Source organism: Uloborus diversus, chromosome 5 (genome assembly GCF_026930045.1).
Source record: "Uloborus diversus isolate 005 chromosome 5, Udiv.v.3.1, whole genome shotgun sequence".
Classification (NCBI taxonomy): Eukaryota; Metazoa; Arthropoda; class Arachnida; order Araneae; family Uloboridae; genus Uloborus; species Uloborus diversus.
Genome location: NC_072735.1, coordinates 176999780 through 177026300, shown reverse-complemented (window position 1 = coordinate 177026300; position 26521 = coordinate 176999780). Strand labels below are relative to the sequence as shown.

Genomic DNA, 26521 nt, shown 5'->3' with positions numbered 1-26521 from the left:
AATAAAATGAGCAAAAGGGAGTTCAGAAAGAAAATAAAATGTATCAGTATTCAGATTGAAATAGAGGTTTATGAAACTAATACGGAATATGATCTTTATTGATTCACGCACTTATTACAATACGCACTTTTGCAGCCAATAACATTAACCACAATTTGGAGAACTTAACTGAACTAGGGTTCCCAATAAGTCATGATATTACACAGTTCTCAAAACATTTTCCAAAATCTCATTCAACAGAAATCTTTTTGCAAGGCTTATATCCTTTTGTAGACTAAATTGCTGAAATTTAGGCGAGTACAGTCGAACCTAGTTATGTCATCCCTGTTACTATTACTAAGTGCTGTCAGAGCTGGAGTGATGATGTCTCAACTGGAACAGTTTAAATATACCTTTAAAAACAAAATTTCAATAAAAATACCCATTAAAATAATTAATGTGCTGATGTTATAAACTCCATTCAACTAACGCAGTTGTCATATTCGACTTATTGAAAAAAGGCTAATGCTGTAAGAAAATACTACTTTATTTTCGTTGTTCAATTCAATCTAAATTATTTTTGAAATGTTTGCTAACTTTTTGAATGACCAGGGGAGCCCACCTGTGTGTGTGTGAGGGGGGGGAGGGGGGGGGGGTCATGGAGCAGACTGTGCCATTGAAATTTTAGGGAGGTTGTTTTAAGGGTTTTTATTCACGTTTCTTTTTGGGGTGGGGCATCTTTACGATATTTAGGGGAGTGCACCCTTGCTCTTAGGAGGGAAACACCCCTGGAATAACAATTTAAACAACTTTGTTTTCTAAAAAAAATGATTAATTTAAGGGAAAAAAAGCATCCTGCATTAATCAGTGAGAAAGAAACCAATTGAAGAACTCTTTACCGAAGATAAGCCGCAATCTGACAGCCTATTCTCATCTTCTGAACATGGTAAAAAGTTTTCTAATTCATTCCCATATTTTAATTTTGTGTTTTTTATCACTCTATAATACAGGGCTCAATACTAATCTCTTTCTCTCCTAGAAGAATTTAGAATGACCAACTACAGCTGAAGGTAGCTATGGTCTTTCTCTTCTCCTGTGTCCAGTTTCAAAATCTAGCTGTATTGCACTCCTTTCCATTATCCCTCACGTTAAAGGCATTAACCCCTTTCATTAAAGGTTGGTACATAAATTAGTAAACCAGTGGGTTAATTTTTTCTGCGGCGCAGCTCTAGAATCATTTGACTCTGAGCTATTCAATAACTTCTGCTTTAAGCAAAAAAAAAAAAAACAGAAATTACGATGAATAATGTGGCTTTGAGAAAAAGAAAAACCTTCGCTCTGTGAGTCACTTCCACTACAATAATGGGGAATATTATAGATCATGGGGGAAAGTGTTCGGTAAGAAGGAAATATTTTTTCAAACAAAGAACTGATAGGAGAGAATATCAGGTTTTTAATCACTTTTAATTATTATCTCTGCTAATTAAAGTTGCACAGTTATGGCCATAGCTAAAAATGTAGACAGAAAATTATGAATCTATTGATACCTGGTTTGATGCTCATTTTTCTGTCGTTCACCAGGAGTAGTGATGACATAGATATAGACAGTCGCAAACAACAACATTTATTAATTTTAGATTACGATGAAGCACTTATGATAGGTAATGCACATACTCCCGAAAATATGGTACAATGAGAAAATTGTATTTTCAAAAACAAAAGCACAGCTTTAGTTGTAACTGATATATTTCAACACAATAAAACATATGATGCTATATTTTTAAAATTTATACAGTCTCCCTTTCCCCCTACTCTCCCAACAAGAATCAACAATACAGGCAACCTACATTATCATCAAGAATCCAAGATCAAAAACACAATACTTTCTTTTTAGTGCACATGTAGAACAAAATGAATACATAAATTTCCAACATTTCATAGCATTCAAAATTATGCATACAAAAAATACAAAAGGGTGTATATTTTGCAACTAATGTGAAGCACACTATGGCATAAAAAGTTTGCAAGGTGCTAAAATATCGTGTAAATTCTATGCTTCTAAGTGAACAATGTTTTTTATTGGAGACTGAGAGCCATGAACTCAAATTTTTAGAAAAAAAATTTCTTGTACAAGGAAAATTTGAGTTAATATTGAACTTTAATTTAAAAAAAAATAGAAAATAAAGTAGGAGGGACCTGATTTTGTTTCAAATTATTACTATTATTTAGAGGTTAATCCAATATGAGATCAAGTAGTATAATTCAGATTATATATATTCAATTGGTTTCATTAAAATCTCTTCTAGATTTTTAAGGGGTAAAAAGAAAAGGAAATAAAAATAAGTTAAGTAAATAAGCACATAATTTTTTAAAAAGTTAAATATTTTTACCCCAAAATAATTATTTAATTGGAGAAAAACAAATGAATTAATAACTAAACTGTCAAAGAAATAATATTATTAGACAAAAATAATAATATAAGAATAACTAGCCAGTATGAGAAAATGACATTAAAAATAACATTTTCTTGATTTGCAACTCCTTAACTGTTAATTTCATTTCTCATTTTTGTCCACTTTTAACTGTACACAATTTAATTTTTTTAAAAAATAATTTTAATAAATATGATATGTCGTGACCTCAGAGCAACAGTAGGATATCTTACTGCTATTCCTAGGATTCAAAGTCTTTCTGTTGCTCTGAGGCAAGAATGTGGTAAGCAGAACATTAGGAAATGGCTTAAATTAGTCAAAAACTTAAAACTAGGTATTTGCTGACTCCCACCATTGCTGAGAATAAAACTTGCAGATTCTATGTCTAGTGATTGCAAAAGGCAAATTTATGAAACAAAGTCACCTTTAAAGAGAACTCTACAGGATTAGCATTCAAGTTCTTGGTGTCATTATTTACAAATCAAATGTATGATACTGATAAAATACTGGAAACAAAGAAGAGCTAGGTTATGCTTTGTGACATGAGCAGAGTAATTACCTGCAGAATGCTAATCACAAAGACATGGGATGAAAATTTAATAGGGTAAGGAAGTATGCACTTTAAAATGAATATCATTTTGTTTACCTTTTTTACACATTTGGAGCCTAAAAATAATATTTCATAGAATTTTTTTTTCCTTCAAAAACTTTCTGCTAAAATATATAAAAATATTTTTCCCCCAAAGAATTTAATTAAACCTCATTAACCTAGTTATACTCATTTCTTACATGCAGAATAGCTCTTTAAGCAACAACCAAGTGCTTAGTTAAAGGCAGTAACAGAAAATAACACTACGTCTCCTTGAACATAACTACTGGTTTATGCAGTTTGTTCTTTGGTTGGATAGCATACTGTTCGGAACAGTATATGTTTTGGTTGTCTGAAAAAAATGGGAACTTTAAGCATCTGCTTTAAGGTCAGCTATTTTCCTTAGAGTAATAGCTTATAAATATTGATCTACTAGGTAATCATTTTATAAAACAAATTGATAAAGAACATCAAATGTCAAGTAATTACTAACCTCCATAGTAACATATACATAAATTGTACTTATCTTAAATCAGTATGAGAGGTTTTTTTTTTTTTTGCCTTACTCAAGATTAATGGAACAAAATGCAGTCAACTCTCGATAACTCAAAGTTCCAAGGGAAAGGCTAGAGCATTCAAGTAATGCAAAATTCCTACAGCCTTCTCAAGAGCTTGGGACCCCATGAAAGCTTCGAGACAAATGAACATTACAGTTATATGACTTTGATTTATTAAGAGTTGACTGTAAGCCCTTTTTGTTCAAAATTTCTAATTTTTAGTAACTTCGGTTTAAATGAATAATGCAAACATGCTAAGGATTTTTTATGGGTACTAATATTATCATTCAACATGCTATACACATTTAAAACAGATTTATTTATGTCTGACATTCAGTTGGTTCAACTTTTTAAAATAAGATAAATCAAATTCTTCCATTGGACTAAAAAATCTACAAAATGAAAATCAAATCAAAAGAAAAAGAAAGAAACAAAAAGAAAAAGTTGACAGATAGTTAAAAAAATTTTTTTTTAATGGAACAGAAAGTTAAAAATTCATATATTTCTTTAAAAGTCTCTGAAAACAAGAAAAAAAAAATGAAATGATTTCAAAGATAAATGTTATTGTTAACATGCTACTCTCTTTGGTTATGTATGTCAAGAAATTCTCACACAGAAATGAAATATAGGAGTAAGGAGATATAAGAGAAAACGTTTGACTGTTATAATAAATATTAGTAATTATTAATACTTAAAAAATTGCAAACAGCATGCTTACGTTGGAAGGAGGTCTTGCATTGTGAGAGTCCAACAAACTCTAGGAATAGTGGAAAAAAATCATTATTTATTGGCAAGAGTGAAAATATAAGGTGTCAGCAAGCAGTTTGGGAAGTAAAATCACAACATACGCATCCTTCCTTCTCAATAAATTGAAATTCAAGACTGAATAATTAAAACAAACAGCAAGTGCATCAGTGAAAACAATTGCAGTCAAAAAAAAAGAAAAAAAAAAAGATATTACAGTAAAACCTCCTTGAATAGCCACCATTAAAAAAGAAAAAAAAAGATTACCTCCAACGGAAGGAAATTCATTTCATTAATTTATTCAACCCACATCAACCATCAATCATTGCCGTGTAAAAGATTGCTACATTTTTGTGGAACTGAATACGCTTTGTAGTTTGGCTGACCTCTAAATGGCAAATTTTGGGTTATGGACACTGGTAGATATTGCCAACATAAACGGTTCATTGATTTTCTGGGAAACTTTTTTTTTCTTACCTCTTTAAAGTGACAATTATTTCAAATGATACTTACCGACACATTCCAAGCATTATAAAAGGACAGTTCTTATTGCTCTCTCTTACAATCTTTTTTTTTTTTTTTTGAAAAAAGAAGCCCGTTGCTAATTAATTTGTTAGATTCCCCCCCCCCCCATAACCCCAAAAAACCTGCAAGCCAAAGATGTTTGCTAAAGAATTTAGAAATTGATGACTTTGCATACTACAGTAAAATTCCAATGCACATTTTCAGTTCTGATTTAATTTTCATTCAATAATTCTAATTTAATCTCAATTTACTTGAATTCTATTACAATGCACAAATTTTACAACACTACAACACCTCAAGGGTGCCCATATGCAAAATTTTAAGGGGGGCTCAAAACTTTTCCCCATGGTTTAGCAGAATATTTACGCCATGGAAACCGATTTCAGTAAAGATTAGAAACATTGATATTTTTAATAACTTATTCATTAATGGGTGGAAAAGAAATTTTTACACATTTTTGCAATGAAAAAAGCACTAAAAGCAAGGAAGTTCTCATTTCAAGGGGGGGGGACGCTCGAGCCCCCTCTTGCCCCCCTATATGGGCGCCCTTGCAACACCTTGAAGTTCATTGCAAGAGGATTTCACTGCATAAGAGGTCTTTGGTAAACTATAAACTTAAGAGGATGGGGGGAGGGGGGTAAAACCCTGACCACCTACCACCTGCATACAACCTTCCATAGACCATATCACAGGTTTGACAATCAGTCAGTTGAAGTAAATTACACCAGAAACTCATTCTAAGCATTTTTAAATGTGAAGCTCATTTACTGAGAGGAAGCCTGACTATACAAATGTGAGCATTAGTGAATGAACATCTAATCACGAGAGAAAATTCCAAGAAGAAATTTCTTACATGAAAGAATAAAATCAAAGAAGTTGGTAAAAGAAAAAGTTATTAAAAAACACTTGTCGTTCTGTCTGTGGAAGTATGCAAATGAGCAAAACTTTAAAGAAGAGAGCAATACTTTCCTGGCTTGAATCTGGGTTTGTAAGCTTTAAGTAGAAAAACAGGTTGGAAATCTGGATGGATTTTTGTCAGAATTGTTGGCAAAATTTAATGATTTCTAGACCTGTTCTACAGGAAATAGCAGAGAAAATTACACAATGATCAGAAACCAACGATTGTTTAGGTTTTGCGAGAATCAGATTTTAGCCTTGAATAGGACCAACAAATCTACATCAAAATATACTCTTGCAATTATTACTGACCAAGAGAAAAATATTTGCTTTAAAAATAAAAACCATGAATTGCCAACTTTTGCAATTGTTAGTTGTAAAACAACAAGCAGTAGTGGACTAAATTTTGCCTTATTATTTCAATACATTAAAGTAATAAATTTTGATTTTTCTGAACAATGACTTTTTAGGTTACTTTATAGTGGCAACCTCTCAAGAGCACATTCTCAGTAAAAACCCGTTTTCTGGAGGTTTTACTGCAATATATTCTGATACTAATGCTAAGATTTGAAACTTTCCATGCATTTACTTCTATCTACTCCATACAATATCAGGAGTTTATTTAGAACTAATATATATATATAAATGAATTGCTATAGTTCTTATGTGTAAATTGTAAAATTTTTTACAAAAACAAAACAATTTTGTAAATTTGTTTAAACTTTCTTTTTCTAGAGTACAATGACCAAGATAAAACATAAACTGAGTGATATAAACTAATTCAAATACAGTGAAGCACTGTTTATACGTTTCTGAAGGGACTGCATGAAAAAAGCGTACAAATGAAGAAAACGTATAGCAGATTACATTAATATGTATTAAACTCTGCAGGGACCAAATCACAAAACGTATATTTGATAAAAACGTATAAAAGAGAAAAGTATAAACGGTGCTTCAATGTATTCATGAAGGAAACTAATTTTCCCCTAACTGCTCAAGAGAAGTGTGTGCTTCATATCAAGCATACCATTTACAGGTTATGAAAGCATAATTACCCCCTTGCCCACCCTATCAGGTTTAAAAAAACAATGTATTTGCATATAAGAGGGGATTGTTCTTGTTTTTGGATAGTTTGTATTGAGTACATACTCTTTGCTCCTTACTACTCTTTCCTCATGCCCCAGGAACAATTTGAAATGAAGGGCGTGGTATATGAATTATGTGAAAGATCAATTTCAAACTAAATTTCAAAATGGGTATAGTTCTACAAGAAACTTTTGTTTTTAAAATTTTGTAAGTGATGTTGGAGTATTAGTAGATACTATAGCTAGACAATTTAGATGCACACGCCGTGTGCACATACATATGCTGCAAATACGTACTTCGATCAAATTTTTTAATTTATTATCAATATCAAACGACTATCTTGAAAATCAGCAGATAAATAATTGAGATTAATCTCTTGCTTTCATGGATACATGATTGAAAGTGCAATAAGCATTGTATTACTGAAAATCTTACCTAGCAACTGTATACAGGGCCTGGTTACTGAAAAGGCCAACTAGGCCCTGCCCCAGGGCCCCTTATATTTAGGGGCCCCCAAATGGCTGAAATTTCTTTAGTCTGTGGCTAAAATTGTTTCAGCCAATGGCTGAAGTTATAAAGTTTGAATACAGGGGGCCCCCAAAAAATATTTGGCCTGGGGCACCTTGATATCTTAATCGGGCCCTGACTGTATATATTTTTTAAACACTTGCATTTAGTTTTGAGCTGTGTGTGCAGATACTTTATATTTTTATCTTACCAGGGTAGATACATATACATTTATAGTGCCTGAAATTGGGACAAATATTAAACATTTTAATTTAAGCACTAATATTTGAAAACTTTAGTAGCAAGTGCTTTAGTTTTTAGTTTTCCAAGTGAACTATTTGATTTTTCACTAGAAAAATCAGCTCTCATAATTATTTGATGATAGATTTTCTCAGATTAACTTTTAGATTCCATACAGTCAGAAAAAAATTAATAAAATAATCAAATTAACTTTTCCAAAAACTTCAAAAAACTGTTAAAATTTAATATATTACTTCAAAACAATTCTATACACATTGGATTAAGTACTCAAGATAAAAGAAAAAAAAACAAAGTCATAATGAGCACTGAAGGTTGAGATATTTAAATAAAAAGAAAAATTTAAGTAGAAAATATATTGCTAAAATAAAAATTTACATTAAATTAGAAAACAGGATTAAATAAACTTATTCAGTATTTTAAACTGAAAAAGAAACATGACAACTTTTTGAATATTTTGAGTAAATTTCTGAATTTGAGTTTCAAAGCAATAGCAACAAAAAAGTACACGCCTATTTCCATTTTAACCTTTTTTTTACAGTTTCATTTTCAATTATGATTTTATTTATTTATTTTTTGAGCTAATAACAAATTTAATATGTTCTCATCATATTCAATAAGTTAACATAAATTTAGTAAAAGATAACTGACAATTAAAACAAAACCTCTTTCATTGGCATTTTAAACTTCAAAATTTCTCCATATCGGCTAAGAACTTCCCACGGACAATGGATTTTGACGTAGACCAAGCCAGTTTCTTCCTAGACAAAATTGAAGAGAAAATAATTAAAAGAAATAATGAAAACAAATACATAGCAACTTTTTTTTTTTTTTTTTGAAATAAGACAGACTTATACTATTCTAATATATCCTATTATATATACATGTACATAAATATCATTTATTCATTCTCAATCACTTTTTTAAAAGTTCAATTATGGGTCGTTCCACGTCAAATCAACCACGAAAATGGGATTTTAACACCCACCGTCTCGGAATTTGATCAAATTTGGTATACTTCATCCCTTTATGGTTACAAGCAACCCCCTAGTTTTTTTCTTTCAGTATCAATGCGTTTTGATTTTACAGCCTTTTGAAATTTGGCGATTTTACATTTTTTGTCATTTTCGAGACACTCAAACTGAGATGTTGTTGTTTACGAAAAAAATTATTTCTTGGTAACTAATGCTATAATCTTTTTGAAAATTTTTACACAAAATAGAAAGACTTTGAACATGTTGATAAAAAATATTTCAATAATCTTAGCTTGCACAAAATTTTTTAAATAAATTAGAAAATTGAAAATTTTGAATTTTTTTTTTCAAAAAAAGATATCGGCAAAAAACTAAATTTCAACAAAAGGGTCAGTTTTAAAGATCATGATTTTTTTAAAAGATGATCATGAATATGTACTCTAACTTATCCAATGAAAAACATTAGGGGACTTTAAGGGATTCTGCCCCCCCCCCCCCCCATTCTGGAAAAAAAAGCATAAAACATCATACAATCTCTTCCATATTCGTAAAAACAGAATTGTCAACAATTATGACAAAAATTCAAAGATAATGTGTTGAATATGGAACTCAAATATAAAAAAAAAACTTAAGCTTCTATTTTATTTGAAATAGTTTAAAATTTGTCAAATCAACCACAAAAATAGGATTTCAACACCTACCATCTAGATTTTTGATGAAACTTAGTATACTTCCTTATTTTGTGGTTAAAAGCAACCCCTTAGTTTCTTTTGTTTCAATCTCAATGTATTTTAATTTTATAGACTTTTGAAATTTTTCGAGTTTGCATTTTTTTGTCATTTTCAAAGACACTAACTGAGCTGTTGTTAATGGGGGGAAAATGTTTCTCAGCAACTAATAATATATACCTTCTTGAAAATTTTCATAAAAAATGTTAAGACTTTGAACATTTTTATAAAAAATATTATGATAAACTTAGTTTATACAAAGAATTTTTTAAAAATCAGAAAGTTAAACATTTTGATTTTTTTTTTTTTTTTTTTGGTCAAAAAAACCATTGTTGAAATTATAAATTTTTAACATCAGGGTCAGTTTTAAAAACCATGATTTAAAGAAAAAATGATCATTAGTATGTGCTTTAACTTTTCCTATGAAAAAAGTTATGGGTCTTTTAAGGATTCTGTCCCCTCCCCCCTAGAAACAACGAAAGCATCATAGAGATAAGTTTTTCCATGTCTTTGAAACAAGAGTTCCCAGCAATTATTTAAAAAATTTAAATATAAAGTGTGTTAAATATTGAACTCAAACATATAAATTTAATATTCAAGCTATTTTTTTTATTTGAAATAGTTAAAAATTATTACAATTATTATATTAAATATAGATATTCTGAAAATAAGATATCATGTTGTCTCAAAAGTTGCAGACAACAATATCTGCATATGGATTACTGCATTTTAGTCCAGACAAGTTAAAACAAAAGTAAAGTCTTAACACCAATTCATAATTATGCAGTTACTAGTACTTTCAGTATCCCCCCCCCCAAAAAAAAAAATTACGTTTGAGAAAAATTGCTATCGTGGAACTGCTTTTCCATTATAGTTTTACTGCTGAACAATGACAAATTCATCCTTTTAATTTCTTGAAATTACATTTAACACCCCTTAAAAATTAATGGCCTGATTGTTTAGTAATAATATGACTAAATAAAGTAAATTACCTCCCCCCCCCTCAAAGCAAATGAAGAAATAAATTAGTATTTATGCACTTCTCGTATTCAATGGATTTTTATATTTTGTAATGACAATTGGAAAACAAATTATTATTTGCATGGAATTTTTTTTGTCCAGATTCCCCTCCCCAGCTTAATGACATAACTCGCAATTTTTCCTCAACTTATTGGGGTTCCAAAATTTTGTATCACTTATGCTTATTAATGCTTAACATTCACATTATGAAAATTAATTCCAGTAAATGAATTTTCTATTATTTTTCTTTTCTTTCTTTTTAAAAACAATAATAGATTTGAATATCTTGTCAGGAATAAATACATAATTGTTGAAAAGAGATAAAAGCTTCTTGTTAGTCAGGTCTGTTAAAAAAACAAGTACTGCTCACACTTGTTTAGAAAACAAGTAATGGTGCCTTCTTTCTCTACACGCCTTCAATGTAGTACATTTTATCCTACACTATCAGAATTGCACTAACAGCACAGAGTGGTTGCTGACTCTCCTGGATAAAAGATAGAATTCTCAGAAAGAACTTTTCTAAAATTTTGAGAAAAGGTCAATATGAAAGAATGAATTGAACTAGAATAACAATTAGATGTTGACTTATAGGAGTTCTAGCAAAATGTGTGTCAAGCTAGAAAGCTTTTCAACCATTGAAGTTAGCATTGGGCAGACCCTAAGAAAAATAAATGTAGAGTTACCTGGATTATCAGTGTCCAGTTACTGAAGTTTCACTGTTTTTAAACTGGAATTATACATAATGTTTATAAATCATTTGTGAAAATAAAAAGTGGCTTAAAAGAACATACTGCCCTTGATAAAACTAATGCAGCAGTTGAAAAAGGGATCAAGAAAAAGAAAGTGTATTTTAAATAAAAAGTAGTTACCAATCTCACAGTCATAATATAAACAACTAATTATAAACGTAAACCATACAGCTTGCTGATCAGCTGTCATCTAATACCAGCTGTTCATTTTTGGGGGCTAGTAAAGCAGTTTGATATTGCATTCGATTAATGAATCAAGTTAAAAGCTCTGAGCTGGTATTTATAGGATTTTTAATACTTTGTATAAACTGCTTAATTATAAATTAGAATTAGATAAAAAATTTTAATTTCTATGTTGCCCTAAGTTTAACAATAATTTTTAGCATGCATAAATTGTTGTAGGAAAATTTCGAATTTTGCGATATCTTATTTTTATTGTTTATTATTAATTAATTTAATTAATTATTTACAATTCAAAAAAATCTTGAGTATTTAAATGTTTACATTTAAATTCAAACACCAATGTGTTTCAATATTTAAATTTTCTTTAATGCAATTATTAACTTAGCTTGTAATATTGTGATCAACTTTTTTTCATTAATCAAAATAAGGGGCAGGGGGATAGAATCCCCCAAAGTCCCCTAAAGATTTTCATTTTATATGTTAGCACACATGTTAATGATCATTAAAAAAAATATATAAATTATTTTAATTTAGACCCTCATGCCAAAATTTTAAAATTTTGACTACCATTTTTTTTATTGAAAAAATGTAAAATTTTTCAGTTTGTTAATTTTTTTTAATTGCTGAATATAAATTTAGATTTTTGACATATTTTTTTCTGAAATACTTGAAATCTTAATATTTAATATAAAAATTTTCCAAATTTTTTTATCTTTAGTTATTGAGAAATAATTTTTTTTGAAAACAGCTGCTGTTCATTCTCAGAGAACTGTAAATGACAACTAATGCAAAATCGCAAAACTTGGAAGGGTCAAAAAATAAAAACTATTTTTAATAGAGAAGAAATACTTTAGGAGGTTACTTAGGACTATGAAAAGTAGAAGTATACAAAGTTTCATTGGAATCTGAGATGGTGGGTGTTGGGGTGTGGTTGAACTGACATGGAATGACCCTTATGCTGTTGCATTTTTTAAAACTTTTTTTCTTTGTTCTGAATTAATATCAATGGAATTTTACACTGCAGTCATATTGCATTATTAATATTATTATTTTAAAAGCTCATTAATTTGCAACTATCAGAAAAATTTGCGAATACAGCACCCCCCACACTTTTTACGCAATCAGCCTTTTGCTGTAATTATTTAGTTTTTATTTCAGTCAGACCATGTGAAACTATAGTAAAATGTGTAAATATCGACTTCTTTACCATTTAAAAAGGTTCGACTCAAATGGGGGTAAATGTTCACATTTTTGAGTATCTGTCTTCCGAGAATTGCTTGGAGAAAATTTTCGGAAATTCTGCCCCACAAATAAATTGACACCTTATATTAACTTTTAACCTCATTTTTTGCACTAAATTTATCAACTTATACGTTAATATAAACCAGTATTCCAGACTGACGATTCTATAGCAAAGACAAAACGGCAGTCCCTGGATGCCAAAACCAAGCTGTGGATATATTGCATTTAGGCAGGCTTGCCAGATTTCTGAAATGTTCAACAGGGACACCAAAATGCCACCCCCCCTTTCACCCAGCGCCACTGGCATTCAAATCTGGACACACCCCTGGCTGATTTTTGGAGCATTTTGTAGGGCAGTTTATTCTCAATGCTATGAATAAATGGCCACTAATTATGAACCTAAAACAGGGGAAATAAAAAATGACATAAGCAGATAAAATTGCAACATTTCACTTCCGAGATATAAATATTTACAATTCAGTTTAGTCAGAAAAGACAGTTTAAATGAGGAATAAAAAATTTAACAATATTTTGATATATTTTTAACTTTATAGGACTTTTTTTTATAAGTTTTTTGGTTTTAATCTTGTTGTAAAAATCCTCACAAGCTAACCCGGTATTAATTTTACAAGTCAATGTCACAAATGATAAAGTAATTATCCTAAATAATCTTTCACGGTTAATTATTTTTAGACCTTTTTAGTCATTTAAATCAAATTCATCTTTTCCGAGACGTGAAGTAAACTGGCCGGGACGCCGGGATTTTGTTTGTAAACCAGGACGTCTGGCAAGCCTACATTTAGGTTACTATTATTATTTCTCATAATGACGAAAATTGCTAGCTAATTTCATTCAGAATTACTTAATAGCTGAAAATAAATAAAGTGGCATTGTGGATGTTGAGTTTGAAGGACAGCATGCAGCATTAGAAATTCTTAGAAAAAATAACTAATCCTGCAAACCAGTATAAAATTTTTAAAATGTAAATACAGTAGAAGACCGTTATAACACATACCTAGGGGCCACAGCTTTTGCGTTATACAGGATTTTGCGTTATATAGATCATTTCACAAATTTTGCAACTAACATTCAGAATATATCTATATAATAGCACTTCAGAATGAGTTTTATCTGCAATGAATATTAAAGCACTAATACTACAATTAAATTCCCAAACAAATATGTTTCACAATCAAAAGAAAGTGCATTATCCTGCAGTTCTGCTAGTTCATGGTTTGTATAACAGCTGCATTTTCAAGAGCCATCTGGTATTTTCTGTTTATAATGATTACTAATTTTCAATTTAAAAGCTTTGAAATAAGATGGAAAGATGAAAAACTTTCAAAATTTAATTTGCCTAACAATTTTTATTTTTGCAAAGCAAAACAGAGGGATTTTTTAAGCTTCAAAAACTATTGTTTACTTTTGAAAAGTTGTGCGGTTAATAGAGAATTGCGTTATATAGGTCAGCGTTATAAGTCTTCTACTGTAATATAAAATTTTTGAAATGATGGTGACCAACTACTCTCTCTCTAGACCTAAGGTCTATTAAACTCTATTTCATGGTGGGTGTTTAAGTCAGGACTTGAACACTTTGGACTGTTTCATGTTTTAAAGAACAGATGGCACCACTAGCTTATGATTATCTGTGAGGCGTTCTGACTGATTTCTTCGACCAATGACTTCAAAGGAGACTTGGCGTCCTCAATCTTTTGAATTTTTCTGGATGTGATTAATTGCTTCAGTCGATGGTTTAGAGTGTTGTGTTGAAGTTGAAAGAAATGGCGTGTTATAATACTACCCTCTGATTCTGATGGGCAAAGAAAAGAGCAAAAAAGAAGAAAAAATTAATCCTTATCCAATCTCGGAGAAGAAATAGGGTAGTAATTTGTGAAACGTCCTTGTGAAAAATGTTGAACTGGCATAGAGTATTCAAGAAATTATTAAAATAATCAAGAACTGAAAAGACCATCGAAAACCATCCGTGGATGTCTCAACTTGCCTCCTAACAAAGAGCCCTTCAGTGTTTACAAAAATCATGGCTCATACAACAAGTTGTTGAAAATTAAGTGTTCCAGATCTTTACTGTCCTTCTTTCAACTAGAATTGGTGCTCCTCAGTATTTACGAGAAATTATTTTGCATCAAACAAGATTCATTGAAGACTTAAGTGTTTCTTAAAGTGTTCCTCAACATTTTCTGTTCATTGCGCACATAAACGCCGTTATCTAATTTTAACGGCAATGCCAAGAGAAGACTTTGAAGTCTGAATTCTCAATGAGGCCGTGCAGGTCTAACGGCTATAATGCATCAGAAAAAGGATGAGAATTGCAGAAAAAAAACGTATGGATCATCGCATCCCAATGTCGTGGGTGTTGGTTTTTTCATATTAAATTAATTGGTTAAAAACATATCTTCCTAAAAATGAGTATTGATTAGTAGTTGAAATACATATTTGGTTGGAATATTATCTCTGAATATATATTTTATGTTCTAATTAATAAATGAGTATTTTTAAATGGTAAGTAATCTCTGTTTGTATTGAGTAAAATTCATTCAATTGATATAAATTAAGGATTTGAATAATATATCTACAACGTAATGAAATCGGTTTTTGAAATTCAATATTTTCCTGGCAAAGGTTTAATAGTGGGTCAAAGCAATTTTCTCTGGTCTTGGACCATCAATAACTACAAATGTTTGCAAGTGTAACAGCTTTTGAGAAGGACCCATTCCTTCTTTTTAACATTCATATAGTAACTGCCAGTTCAAAATTTCATTTCAACATTCAATTATAAATGTCAGTTTGCATCTGAAATATTGGTTCAGATTTTGGACAAGTGCAGATTTTATTTCTGCAGATTTTGGAGGGTTGACTGTAACGGCAGAAGCGTTCTTTACGAAAATAATTACCCCAAAGGTGCTTGGGATTTAAAATAAAAAAAGTTTTTGGGCAAAAGACGCTCATTTGATTGCATAATTACCTGGAATACATGCTCTAATTGAAGGCCTTCATCTTCCAAATTGTGTTCAAAAATTTTTCTGGCAGCAGTATGTGCTTCAGTTAGCTCGGACGGATCACTCGAGTAGACTAAAATAAAATCTATTCTTCTCTTCCGATCATCAAAGAAAACAGCAGATTCCTAAAAGTATTGTTATTGTAACTCTTTTTTAGTAAAAAAAAACATTAAATTAAAACAAAAACATTTTTATCCAATAAGATTCCATTTTTAAAAATGTAGTTTGAACACATTTTAAATTTACAACGGATTCAACTCGGCTTTTTAAAAATACTTGATACTCTTCAACAAATATCTTCCAAAGATCAAAAATATCTTTTTCGAGGGGGGGGGGGGGAGATAAAAGCATGACTGAAAATACCGGATTTTTGGCATTAACACAAGGAAAGATACCGGAACTCCAGTGTATAACCAAAACAAAATCACTCCTCATGGATAACCATTTCATCCTTTGCAAAGTCCTTACGAAACACTCTAATCCTGCGGCACAACAGTCCATGAGGGTCAAGGCCTACTGTGCCCAACTAAGTTTTCCTGACCAGGGGCTCTTGGGTGCAAGGCAGATGTGATGAGGATATGTTTACAAAATTTTTGGAAATAGTGCACAATGTTAATTGGGTGGTGTAGGAAATAAAGCAAAAATAGGGATAATTTTAATAAGAACAGGACATATGTGCACAGGCTCATGCAAGCATTCAGGAAAAAAAAAGAGTAAGTGAACTGAAAATTATTTTTAAGTGTTGTATACTTCAGGGCTCCCAACACATTTTAGCTTCAGAAAAGGGTAAAAGAGGACCATTTTCAATCAAAAAGTGGACTAAAGAGGACCAGTTAAGATCAAAAAGAGGACCTTGGGAGGACCACTCATAGTTAAACAAAGGGAAGCACATAAAGGCAAATTAGTTGCCAGCTGCTAAATTCGTGAAGATAATTCGTTAATTAACTATAATAATGATACAATTCCTTTATCACCTGTGAAACTGATCTTTTTTATCCATATAATGATATTATTTACACAAATATTTGGATGGGGGGGGGGGGCATTTAGTTCAGCACTTAAGGCAGCCTCTTTCGAACTAAATAGGCATAATGATACATTTTGACTTGAACCAGGGATTCTGGTAGTCTCATTGAAGGATAGATGAAGCTACGCTTCATTTTACTTATTTTAAAATTATTTTTATGTTTTTCTGTCTTGTAATGCTCAGGGTTGGGTTTTTTTGCCGGCAAAAAGGTATTTTTGCCGGGACAGTGGAAAAAACCATGGCAAAAATGGAAAAACCGGCAAAAATGGAAAAAAGGGCAAAAACCTAATTGCAAATAAGTAGCATTATAGTGTTAATCAAGAAATAGTATCAATATAATATAAGTAATCAGGGGTCTGTCCAGGATTTTTCACAGGGTCCGTTTTTTGTGAAAAGTCAAATAATTTTGTGAAAAATGAATTAATTTTGTGAAAAATGAAAAAAATTTCGCAAAAAAAAAAAAATCTTTTTTTTTTGTTAAAACAAAATTTTAGAATTTAGGGATGGCACAAACTGCATCAATTAAACTTAAAGTTGAGTGTTTTTCTCTTCTATGACGAGAAAATCATTCTGGATTTTTTTCCTGATATTTGGCGGGGGGGGGGGGGGGGGCGGCATAGCTCTTTCAAGTATCAATATTTATCTACCATTCTGCATTATGTTAAATTATACTACGTAGATATATTTCTGTACAGTATTTAAAATAATGGTAACAAAATTATAAATAAATAAAACTAAACTCAGAATAGGGTTCAGCATTCAACTCTTTGACCCAAGACACTCTTAAAAAGCACAGAATTTCGTTTAAAACTTATAAATTCCGTGATTTTAACAAAAATAAAAAGATATTTCAATTGTTTACCTCTTAACAAAGCGTAATAATCATCAAAAATTCGAAAAATCGGATTCCCATAGCGGATGCAAAGAGATCGCAATTCTCAAAGTGAAGGCATCAAAAGTATAAAAACGGCTTGTAAAAGAAATATTTTTGATAAAATTATTTTAAAATTGCATTTTCGAGTCCTATGATAACATATCATTAATATCTGTGAGCACAGTTGATCCCCCCCCCCCAAAAAAAATAATAATAATAAAATAAAATAAACCATTTATTCAGCATTTTAATTTTTGACTCATAACAGAAAATGGAATTTTGCTTTAAAAACTTGAAATGAGAGTTCTAACCGAAATAAGGAGACTTTTCATTTATTTGAATCCTAATAAAGCGAAGTTAGGTTGAAAAAAGAACAAAATATGATTTCCATATCGGATGTTAAAAGATTGCATTTTTCAAAATGTAGGCATCTAAAGAAAAAAAAAAACGGTAATTAAAAGAGTTTATTTAAAGTTAATCATCCTTGTTAGCATCGAAAAATCAAAACCCATATAATTTTCTCCCAAAATAACAATTAAACATCGTAAAAACGCAAATATTGACAAGCCGACAAAATGATGAGAATATTTTTTAATCAAGTCATTATAAAGGTTCAACGCCAGACGCTAAGTGGTGATAGTTTTGAAGTTGGTAACCCTATCTGAAGCGATCATATTTTTTCCTCACCCTTACTATCCCTTTGCAGTTCTAAGTTCATTTCGCAGATATATATTATTATTGTTTATTAAATCATGAGTGGAGAAAAGTGCTTACCAATGCCTTTTCAGAAAAGTTTACAACAACACCGCTGCTAATTAGCTGTGATAAAACAAACAACCATTATATTTATTTGCCAGTAGCTTGCAGGAGCATCGCAAGAGTGCCGATTTTTTCTTTTCTTTTCTTTTTTTTTTTTTTTTTTTCAAAATTAGCCGATTTTGTATAAGCTGATCCCTCTAATTTGACTTAAAAAAAGGTTCCAAAAAATTATCGGTTTATACATAGAAATATGCGTTATTTTGCTTTCAGATTTGCTCTTTCAATAAACAATTTGCGACAGATCCGATCTTGTTTATCAGAATTTTGTGAAGGGTCCGTTTTGTTTGATCGGGATTTTGTGAAAGGTCCGTTTTGTTTGATCGGGATTTTGTGAAAGGTCCGTTTTGGTTGATCGGATTTTTGTGAAGGGTCCGTTAACGGACCCAAATATCCTCTGGCCAGACCCCTGGTAATACACTTTAATATATTAGTTATGTCTCTCCATGTTACTTCTAATTTATAAGGTGAAAAATAAATAAAAAACAAATGTTGGGATTGCAAAACTTAAGATTTTAAATGTAAGCTAAAACAATTGTTTCCGAATGAGCCAAGTCCTTCAATGCTAAAACAAAGAATGTTTACTTAAGCTTAGTAAATTAATAAAAAAATTAAATTCTAATTTTATATATACATATATTTAATTAATCACTTTTTTTTTGATCCCACTAAGATTTTTAAGCTATTTAATTAATAACAGAATATTTACTTGAATATAGAAAAATATTAACTTTTTCTCACTAAAGAAATAATGCATTTTTTCTCACTTACTGGGAAAATGGCTAGCCAAGAGAAGAATTTAAAAAGAAGAAAGAAAAGCTGATCGACATGTCCATTCTATATTCACTCTACTTTTTAGTAATACTAGCTCACTCTACAGAAAATGGGCAAAGCTTTTTATCAAAATCTTTTCATGCTTTTACTTTTATATAAAAGGAAAAAAAACTGTCCGTAAATTGTTAACACAAAATCTATTTTTGCCACTTTGGCAAAAACTGGCAAAAACCTATTTTTGCCGGGCGGTAAAAACCGTGGTTTTTTCCGCCCCCGGCAAAGACTTGCCAACCCTGGTAATGCTTTTTAATTGCGTTGTATCCCTTCTCAACCAATATTAATCTATCATACACCAAACAAAAACATGTTATTCTTTTGTTGTTTTCCCCAGTCTCAAATTTTGTTCCCATCTTCATCAGTTTCATCTAACCATTTGCTGAGAAATTTGCACTTCCCCATGACTCACACTGAAACCTAAAAAATATTGTTGTGATTTTCAACAAAACTACAACTGAGTTTATAGTAAAATTATTTTATATTTGAATTTTAAATTTAATCTCTTATCACAGGGTTCATACCCTTTAGGGAGAGAAAAAATTTAAGCACTTTTCAAAAGTAAAAAATATTTTTCAAGCGTAAATTCGCGCTATAAATATCGCATGCAGATTTCATTTAATGCTAACATATAAATAACAGGAAGTAATACAAAAAGTATAGGAAAACAAACTGCTTTTTTTACAAAAGACACTTTGATAAAAGATCTACAGTATTGAAAGTTTTTCTAAAAATGTCTGAAATGCTTAATGACAAAGAGAAGCAGATCACATGAGGTTTAGTTTTGCAATTTTCATATTCAAAGTATATTTTCAAGAATCATAAAGCTTAGATTTAAAAAAAAAATGCATGATTGCAAGGCCATGAGTACTTTGAACTTTTATGGGGGGGGGGACTAATTCCCCTCTTAGCATGACAATGAAATGCTGTACATAAATTCAACTTAAATAAAATTTTATAATTCAACTTTGTTTCAAATACAAACACTAAATTAAAATGTTATGTACTCAATTGTTTGCATTTAATATCCCCCCTATAAAAAAACAGTAATAACCAAAAATAAGCTAATAACTAAAATTAAATTCGCAAAACTAGAAATTTGAATTGAAAACAAAAAAATATTAATTTTTTAGTTATTTAAGTAAAAATTTAAACGAGTTAATCTTATGCAGTATGTCAAAGCAACTTCAAACTTCCAAAAATATAAAAATATTTATTAGATGCAAAACGATTGAAAGCTCAGATAAGCAAATTTTCACGAACCAAGTTCAATTTTGGCATGTTTCCCATAAAATAAATTTATTTATTTTCTACTAAATTAAACATAAAACATGCTAATCTAAGGTAGCATTTGGGGAAAAACATTCGATTGGGCAAAATATTTTAATATTTTCATGATGCAAAAAGATTGAAATTTCAAACACTAAAAGCCATTTTCCGCGAAGTCCGAGTAAGTTAGTTCAATGTTGCCATGGTTTCCAAAATAATTATTTCGTCAATTATTGAAATTAAACGAAAAATAAGCTAATCTAAAGTAGTACATGTCAAAATAACTTCCTGCTGTCAGAAACATCAAAATATTTACAAGATGCAAAAGGATTGAAATTTCAAACGTGAGAAGCAGTTTTTCGCGTAGTCCGAGTAAGTTCAATGTTGTCATGGTTTCCAAACTAATTCCTTCGTTAATTATTGAAATTAAACGAAAAATAAGCTAATCTAAAGTAGTATATGTCAAAATAACTTCCCACTGTCAAAAGCATCAAAATATTTACAAAATGCAAAAGGATTGAAATTTGAAACGCAAGAAGCAGTTTTCTGCGAAGTCCGAGTAAGTTCAATGGTGTCATAGTTTACAAACTAATTCCTTCCATAATTACTGAAATTAAACGAAAAATAAGCTAATCTAAGGTAGCACATGTCAAAATAACTTCCCATTGTAAAAAAACGTCAGAATATTTACAAGATGCAAGAGGATTGAAACCACAAACACGAAAGCAATTTTTCGCGATCCTGCATATCAAACATATGTTCAGAAAATTGCACTGATGAAATATTTTTAAAAAAATTCAAGCAATAAAGACATTTTCATACTTTTTCAAGCACTTGGAAAATGAACTTTTTTTCCCAAGAACTTTTCAAGGGGGTAAAATTTATGAACATACGCGCCTGTAAAAAAAAAAAAAAAAAAAAAATGGCGCATGCGCAACGAAATTACTTCAGAATTCATTTGCAAAAGGGGTGGTTCATAGCAGCATTACTATTAGTCAACTCGCGACAACTCTAAGTCTCAAGGGCCCGGCTAAAACGTTCCAAGTTATGGGAAGTTTTCCACAACAGTCTCAAGAACTTAGGGTCCAATAAAAACTTTGAGATAAAGGAATATTAGAGTTATCGAGATCGGAAAATTCATTCCTTACAACAAACGTGAGGCAGAAACTCCGAGAAATATCGGTAGCACCCAGCTCCGATTCGACGTCATAACTCCTCACCCAAAACCTCTCTTTTTAACACGCTTTTATTAGCTTCACCTGTATGTATGTATGTATGTATGTATCTTGTAATGGAATCTTGCAACCCAAATTTCGCCCACTTCCTGCGATCGGATTCTTTTGAAATTTGGCACGCGACATCAGACCCGATGACAATGCAATATTCTATAATCAAATTAATTAATTAACTCTTTTAATTGTGAGTTTCCTCCAATTTTAATCAATATTTTGGCATAAATCCAACAATGTGAAAAAGGAAAATTAAAAAAAAATACATTAAAAAATGCTCGCAAAAATTATTTAAAAATATCTATAAAAGCCTTTAATTTTTCTGCATCAGACAAAATGTGTTCCAATGTTATTAGAACATGAAATATAATTGTTTTTAACTCATTTCATGCCAAAATTTAGGTGAGCCTTCCATTGGAAATTCATTGCTGATCAGACCATTGTTGAACAAAACTTTTATTCAAATGCATCTCAAATTTTCAAAGTAATACAAGAATTTTACCTGTTCATATTCGAGAAAAAAAATGGCAACAGATCTTTTATCTTAATGATTTTCTTCACGCTATACATTTTAATAAAAGCATTGTTGCCGAAAGTTGAGATGAAGCACTGAATAATAATTTGAATGGAGGAAAGCCTTCGAAAAATAGGGATTTTATTTTGAAATCTAAGAGTCATAATTAATAATTTTTAATTGATATCTCCGCTAATTATTATCGGAGGATTATGTTAAATAGCCAAACATGAAGACGGGAAGATGACGAATCCATCGATACCTGGTTCGATGGTCAGTTCACTGTCGTTCGGGAGAAGAAGCTTGGACATAGATAGATACTCAGATTTTATATGTATAAGATAAATATGATTTCCGCAAACATACATCGATGACTCACAGTAGCTTCCCATCGGGGTGCCCTTGTCTTAACTTTAAGCTATTAACTCGCACTCGTTTTATAAATAATTTCAATTCAACTTTTACGAAAAGAAGTAATTGCAATTTTGCCTGATAATTCTCCAACATAAGACTAAAAAACAGAAAAATAAAATAATAGTTTAAAAAACTAAAAAAACACGCATTCGTAGTAAAATGAACTAAAAAGTGAAAAATAATCTTTGGATGATAGTAGTTGACCAATCACTTCATTTTAATGTAATACAAAAAAGCGTGGGGTGCTTCTTATCAGTTGTCCTGAATTTCTGCCATTTGTTGTCCAAGCAAAAATGTGAATAGACAGCGAGCACCCCACGCTTTTTGTATTACATTAAAATTAAGTGATTGGTCAACTACTATCATCCAAAGATTATTTTTCACTTTTTAGTACATTTTACTACGAAAGCGTGTTTTTTTAGTTTTTTAAACTATTATTTTATTTTTTTACGGATTTCCATGCTGCAGCGGTTGAAGGAGAAGTAATAACGTCAATTTGAAACGAAATAATACGGGAAAGTTAGGTCAAGGCGCCGCGGCCGCGTGTTAGGACGTACAGTATCTTTTAACGTAATGGAAAATTTTAAAAATATGATTCTTAAGAAAAACAATATAAAAGCGGACTAATCGGACCAAAATGGTAAAAAGCGGTCTAAAGCGGACTTAACCCTAAAAAACGGACTTAGGCGGGAAAAGCGGACCATTTGGGAGCCCTGATACTTAGATACAGAGCTTCCCCCAGGATTAAAAAAGGGCAGGGTGCTGTTTTTCAAAAAAGGGCACTTTTTCGAAACTAAAAGGCATGTTGATTATAGCTTCAAAGCAATAGTGGATATAGTCATAGGATATTACTGTTATTCCTTTGTTCAGATCTCTACGTTCAGATCTTACTGTTGCAACAATAAAAACTTCGAAACATTTCTGAATTGCTTCCTAGGACATTTGAATAACTTATAATCATTTTCAAAGGAGGCGATTAGGACTAAAAATTGGGGAAGGGGGGAGGGGTGAAAAAAAAGAAAGCAACTAAAAGCTATAGGATTTTTAGCATCTGCAAGAAAAGGGAAGAAAAAAAAGGAGAGAAAACAAAATTCTGCTAAAGCTAGTTTTGAGAGCATGTGAGTGGTAATTGATGCAAATCTAACAGCTTAACTTACTTTTCTCTTAAGATTTTGATGAATTATGCACATAACAACTTTCCCCAAAGACGCACTTTAATGTGAATTAGACTTACATTAGTTACCACAAAGTACTTTGAGATGTCACAAACATTTGGTAACAATTTCATTAAGCAAGAATGGCTTGTTTAAGTAAAACAATTGATTTACCAATTTCTAAACAATGAATATATAAAGTAAAAGTTTCTGCTTGTGGTTAAATAATATTTTGTAAGCAGATACACAAGTAAAACAAATTATTATGATCTGAAAATTTGGACATTCTGCTTTTTTTTTAAAATGATTTCTAGTTTTGGTTTCTAAATTGGAAAAAAAAGAATGAACTATGAAAGGGGGGGAGGGCGGAAAACTAATTCTTTCAGCTGTTACTAGCTGTAACTTAAAAGACTTTTAAATCCAAAAGTAATAATTGCTCTTGGAGTAACCACCACCATAAGGAAACAAAAACCAATAAACAGCACCAGTTTGAAAGCACTTAGTATTTATTTTCAATAGTTAAAAGTCATTTGTTTTCATTTGAAATGTCCAAAATCATCCACATTCGACTTTTACATGCTGAATTCTTTGTATTTTTGTCATATTTTTGCGTTTCTTTGATGCCACGTGTCACGTGAAATATTAGTGTTTTGCTGTTAATCTGCAGCAATCTTTTAGCATCTGCTTTCAGTTTTCGATATTTCTTATTATTTTTTGAGTAGTACACAATATGAAGAAAACTGAGCAAAAATACAAACTTATTTTTCGAACCAAAAAATTATCGGCATGCGGGAAATGCATAATAACTAAACAGAACATATTATCCGCTAAAACAGTTGTTTCAGCAAATAATCGTGATTTTGATTAGTTTAGACTGAAATAAAATTTAAAAAAAAGATTAAATTCGCAGCGCAGAAAAAAAAGGGAAAAAAAAAATGGCGCGGATTTTGGACGTTGGTGGATTTCAGGTCGGTGGATTTTTGGCGATCCACTGCACCTATTTAATTCTAATTCAAAATGGAAAAGCACTATTGAAAATATGAATTTGATTGAAAGATTATAAAATGCAAGGCTAACTTAATGTTTATTTGGCTGGAAGAGAAGTAGAATTTTCTTAACATACAAGTCAATTGGACAAAAAAACACTTCCCTTGTCAGGAAGCAATAAGGAGGAGGGATGACAGCCAGTATTCTTCGCTATAGCCCTCCATTATTAAATAAAGGGCGATGCAAAGCCTGAGGCAAGGAGCAAGGAAGTGATTCTGGGAATTCAGCAGTGGCTTATAAGTAGTGTTCCCAAAAGTGAAAGGTCCTTGGAAGAACATTGATAAGTCTCGACAATGCCCAGTAGGCCACTTTTTATCCCTTGTAGTAACTGATAATGGAAGGCATGCTTTTCTAATAGTTAGCTGAATGGCAATCCTAGTTGGGAGCCGAAGGGGAGGGGCGAATGTCCGCTGTTTTCACTTAGAAAAAAGTCATTGTATGAAAACAACAGAAATGGACACCGGCTCCTTCTTTTTTGCAGTAAAATTCTTAAATCCAAAGGATGCCAGTTCATGAACAAAAAGTCAGTTAGGGCCCCGTTTTACCAATAAAACGGAAAATTGGGCGCGTTCTAAGAATCAACGGGCAAGTTGGGCGCGGCGCCCTCCCGCCCAATCCTGGGGGAGGGAGTTAGATATTTATTTTTGTCTTTGTTTTTGGTATTTTTGCAACATTTATTCGCAATGTTTATTGCTGTGGTTACATGTTGTTTTAATGATGGTGTTCTTCAATTATTTACTGATCATGGAGTTTCAGCTTAACATTCCTGTTGGTGCCAAAAAAGCATTGCCAAGAACGATATACAATACGTACCTTGCGATACCTTGGTGACACTTTTTTGGAGTCAACGAGAAAAAGTTGCCAAGGGGGTTGGGCATATGACATCAGTTCCGAGCAATTTCCTCCTTCCTCCTCCTTTTATAAGCTGCCCATGCAGGTAATATAAATTTTTTAATGGATATAAAGTCAAAACTGATAGTTCTAAAACAACTTACAACGGATACCAGAGATGCACTGTCCAGTCTATCGGCATAAAGCTCATCCAGCCGAATGGTCTCATGATGATTACCATACTTCCCAGCACTGCGGAGTACCAAAGTGTTTACGGGCTGTCTCAGTTCAGGGGTGACATGGTTGCTGGTCACATCGGATTTGTCTCCCGTGGGAGATGCTGCAAACGGAGAGGCCACTTCGGGCAAGGACGGATATACTTTGTACTTTCTGGCATTCTCCTGCGTTTGGGGAGTTACATTTTCCGCACTGTGATAGATGCTGGCTGCAAAATTGCAATGCTATGTAATTAAAAGACGCAGGGAACAATTTTAATTTTACACACAAATACATAGAGATGAAGAGAAAAATAACTTTCTATGTAAATAATATTTTATTAAAAGTGCCTTGTACATAAGCAAAAAATATTTAGTTAACATATAGAGACATTAAGCTATTTGAGAGCTATCCAGAAATTATATTACATTTTTATCAGCAGCTGCAACGAGCCCTCATTTTGGTTTCTGAAGAAATGTTCATTCAGTCATTTGTTTTTTCTCTTTAAAGTTTGTGTTAGCTTAAAATGAAACAGTACCGTACGATAGCATCCTCATATCAAGGACGTAGCCAAGGGGGGGGTCCATGGGGTCCGGACCCCCCCCTTCCCGAAAGACCACTGTCTGCTTTTTCTCGGTTGTTGCACCTCACGACAACAAAAATTTTACAAAGAGAGAAATTTTACGAAACCCGGTATTTTCCCCTTAAATATTCCCATTTATCGACAATTTTCCCGCGTCCGAGTCAATTCAGAACACGAGAACCTCGTGAAATAACTGCGGGTTCCCAGTTGCCGCCGGTCTCTTCCTGTGTCG

The 26521-nt window shown here is 31.6% G+C and overlaps 1 protein-coding gene across 1 annotated transcript in view; it reads right to left on the bottom strand.

Annotated features, from left to right (window-relative positions):
- The window catches only part of LOC129221878 (anoctamin-5-like), a 74760-nt gene that overhangs the window by 39174 nt on the left and 9065 nt on the right, over window positions 1-26521 (bottom strand). The window contains exons 3-6 of the mRNA XM_054856246.1: window positions 25655-25935; window positions 15454-15612; window positions 8240-8335; window positions 4276-4314 (exon numbers count right to left, since the gene is read on the bottom strand). Coding sequence (XP_054712221.1) covers window positions 4276-4314; window positions 8240-8335; window positions 15454-15612; window positions 25655-25935 — 575 coding nt within the window. The remainder of the gene's footprint in view (window positions 1-4275; window positions 4315-8239; window positions 8336-15453; window positions 15613-25654; window positions 25936-26521) is intronic.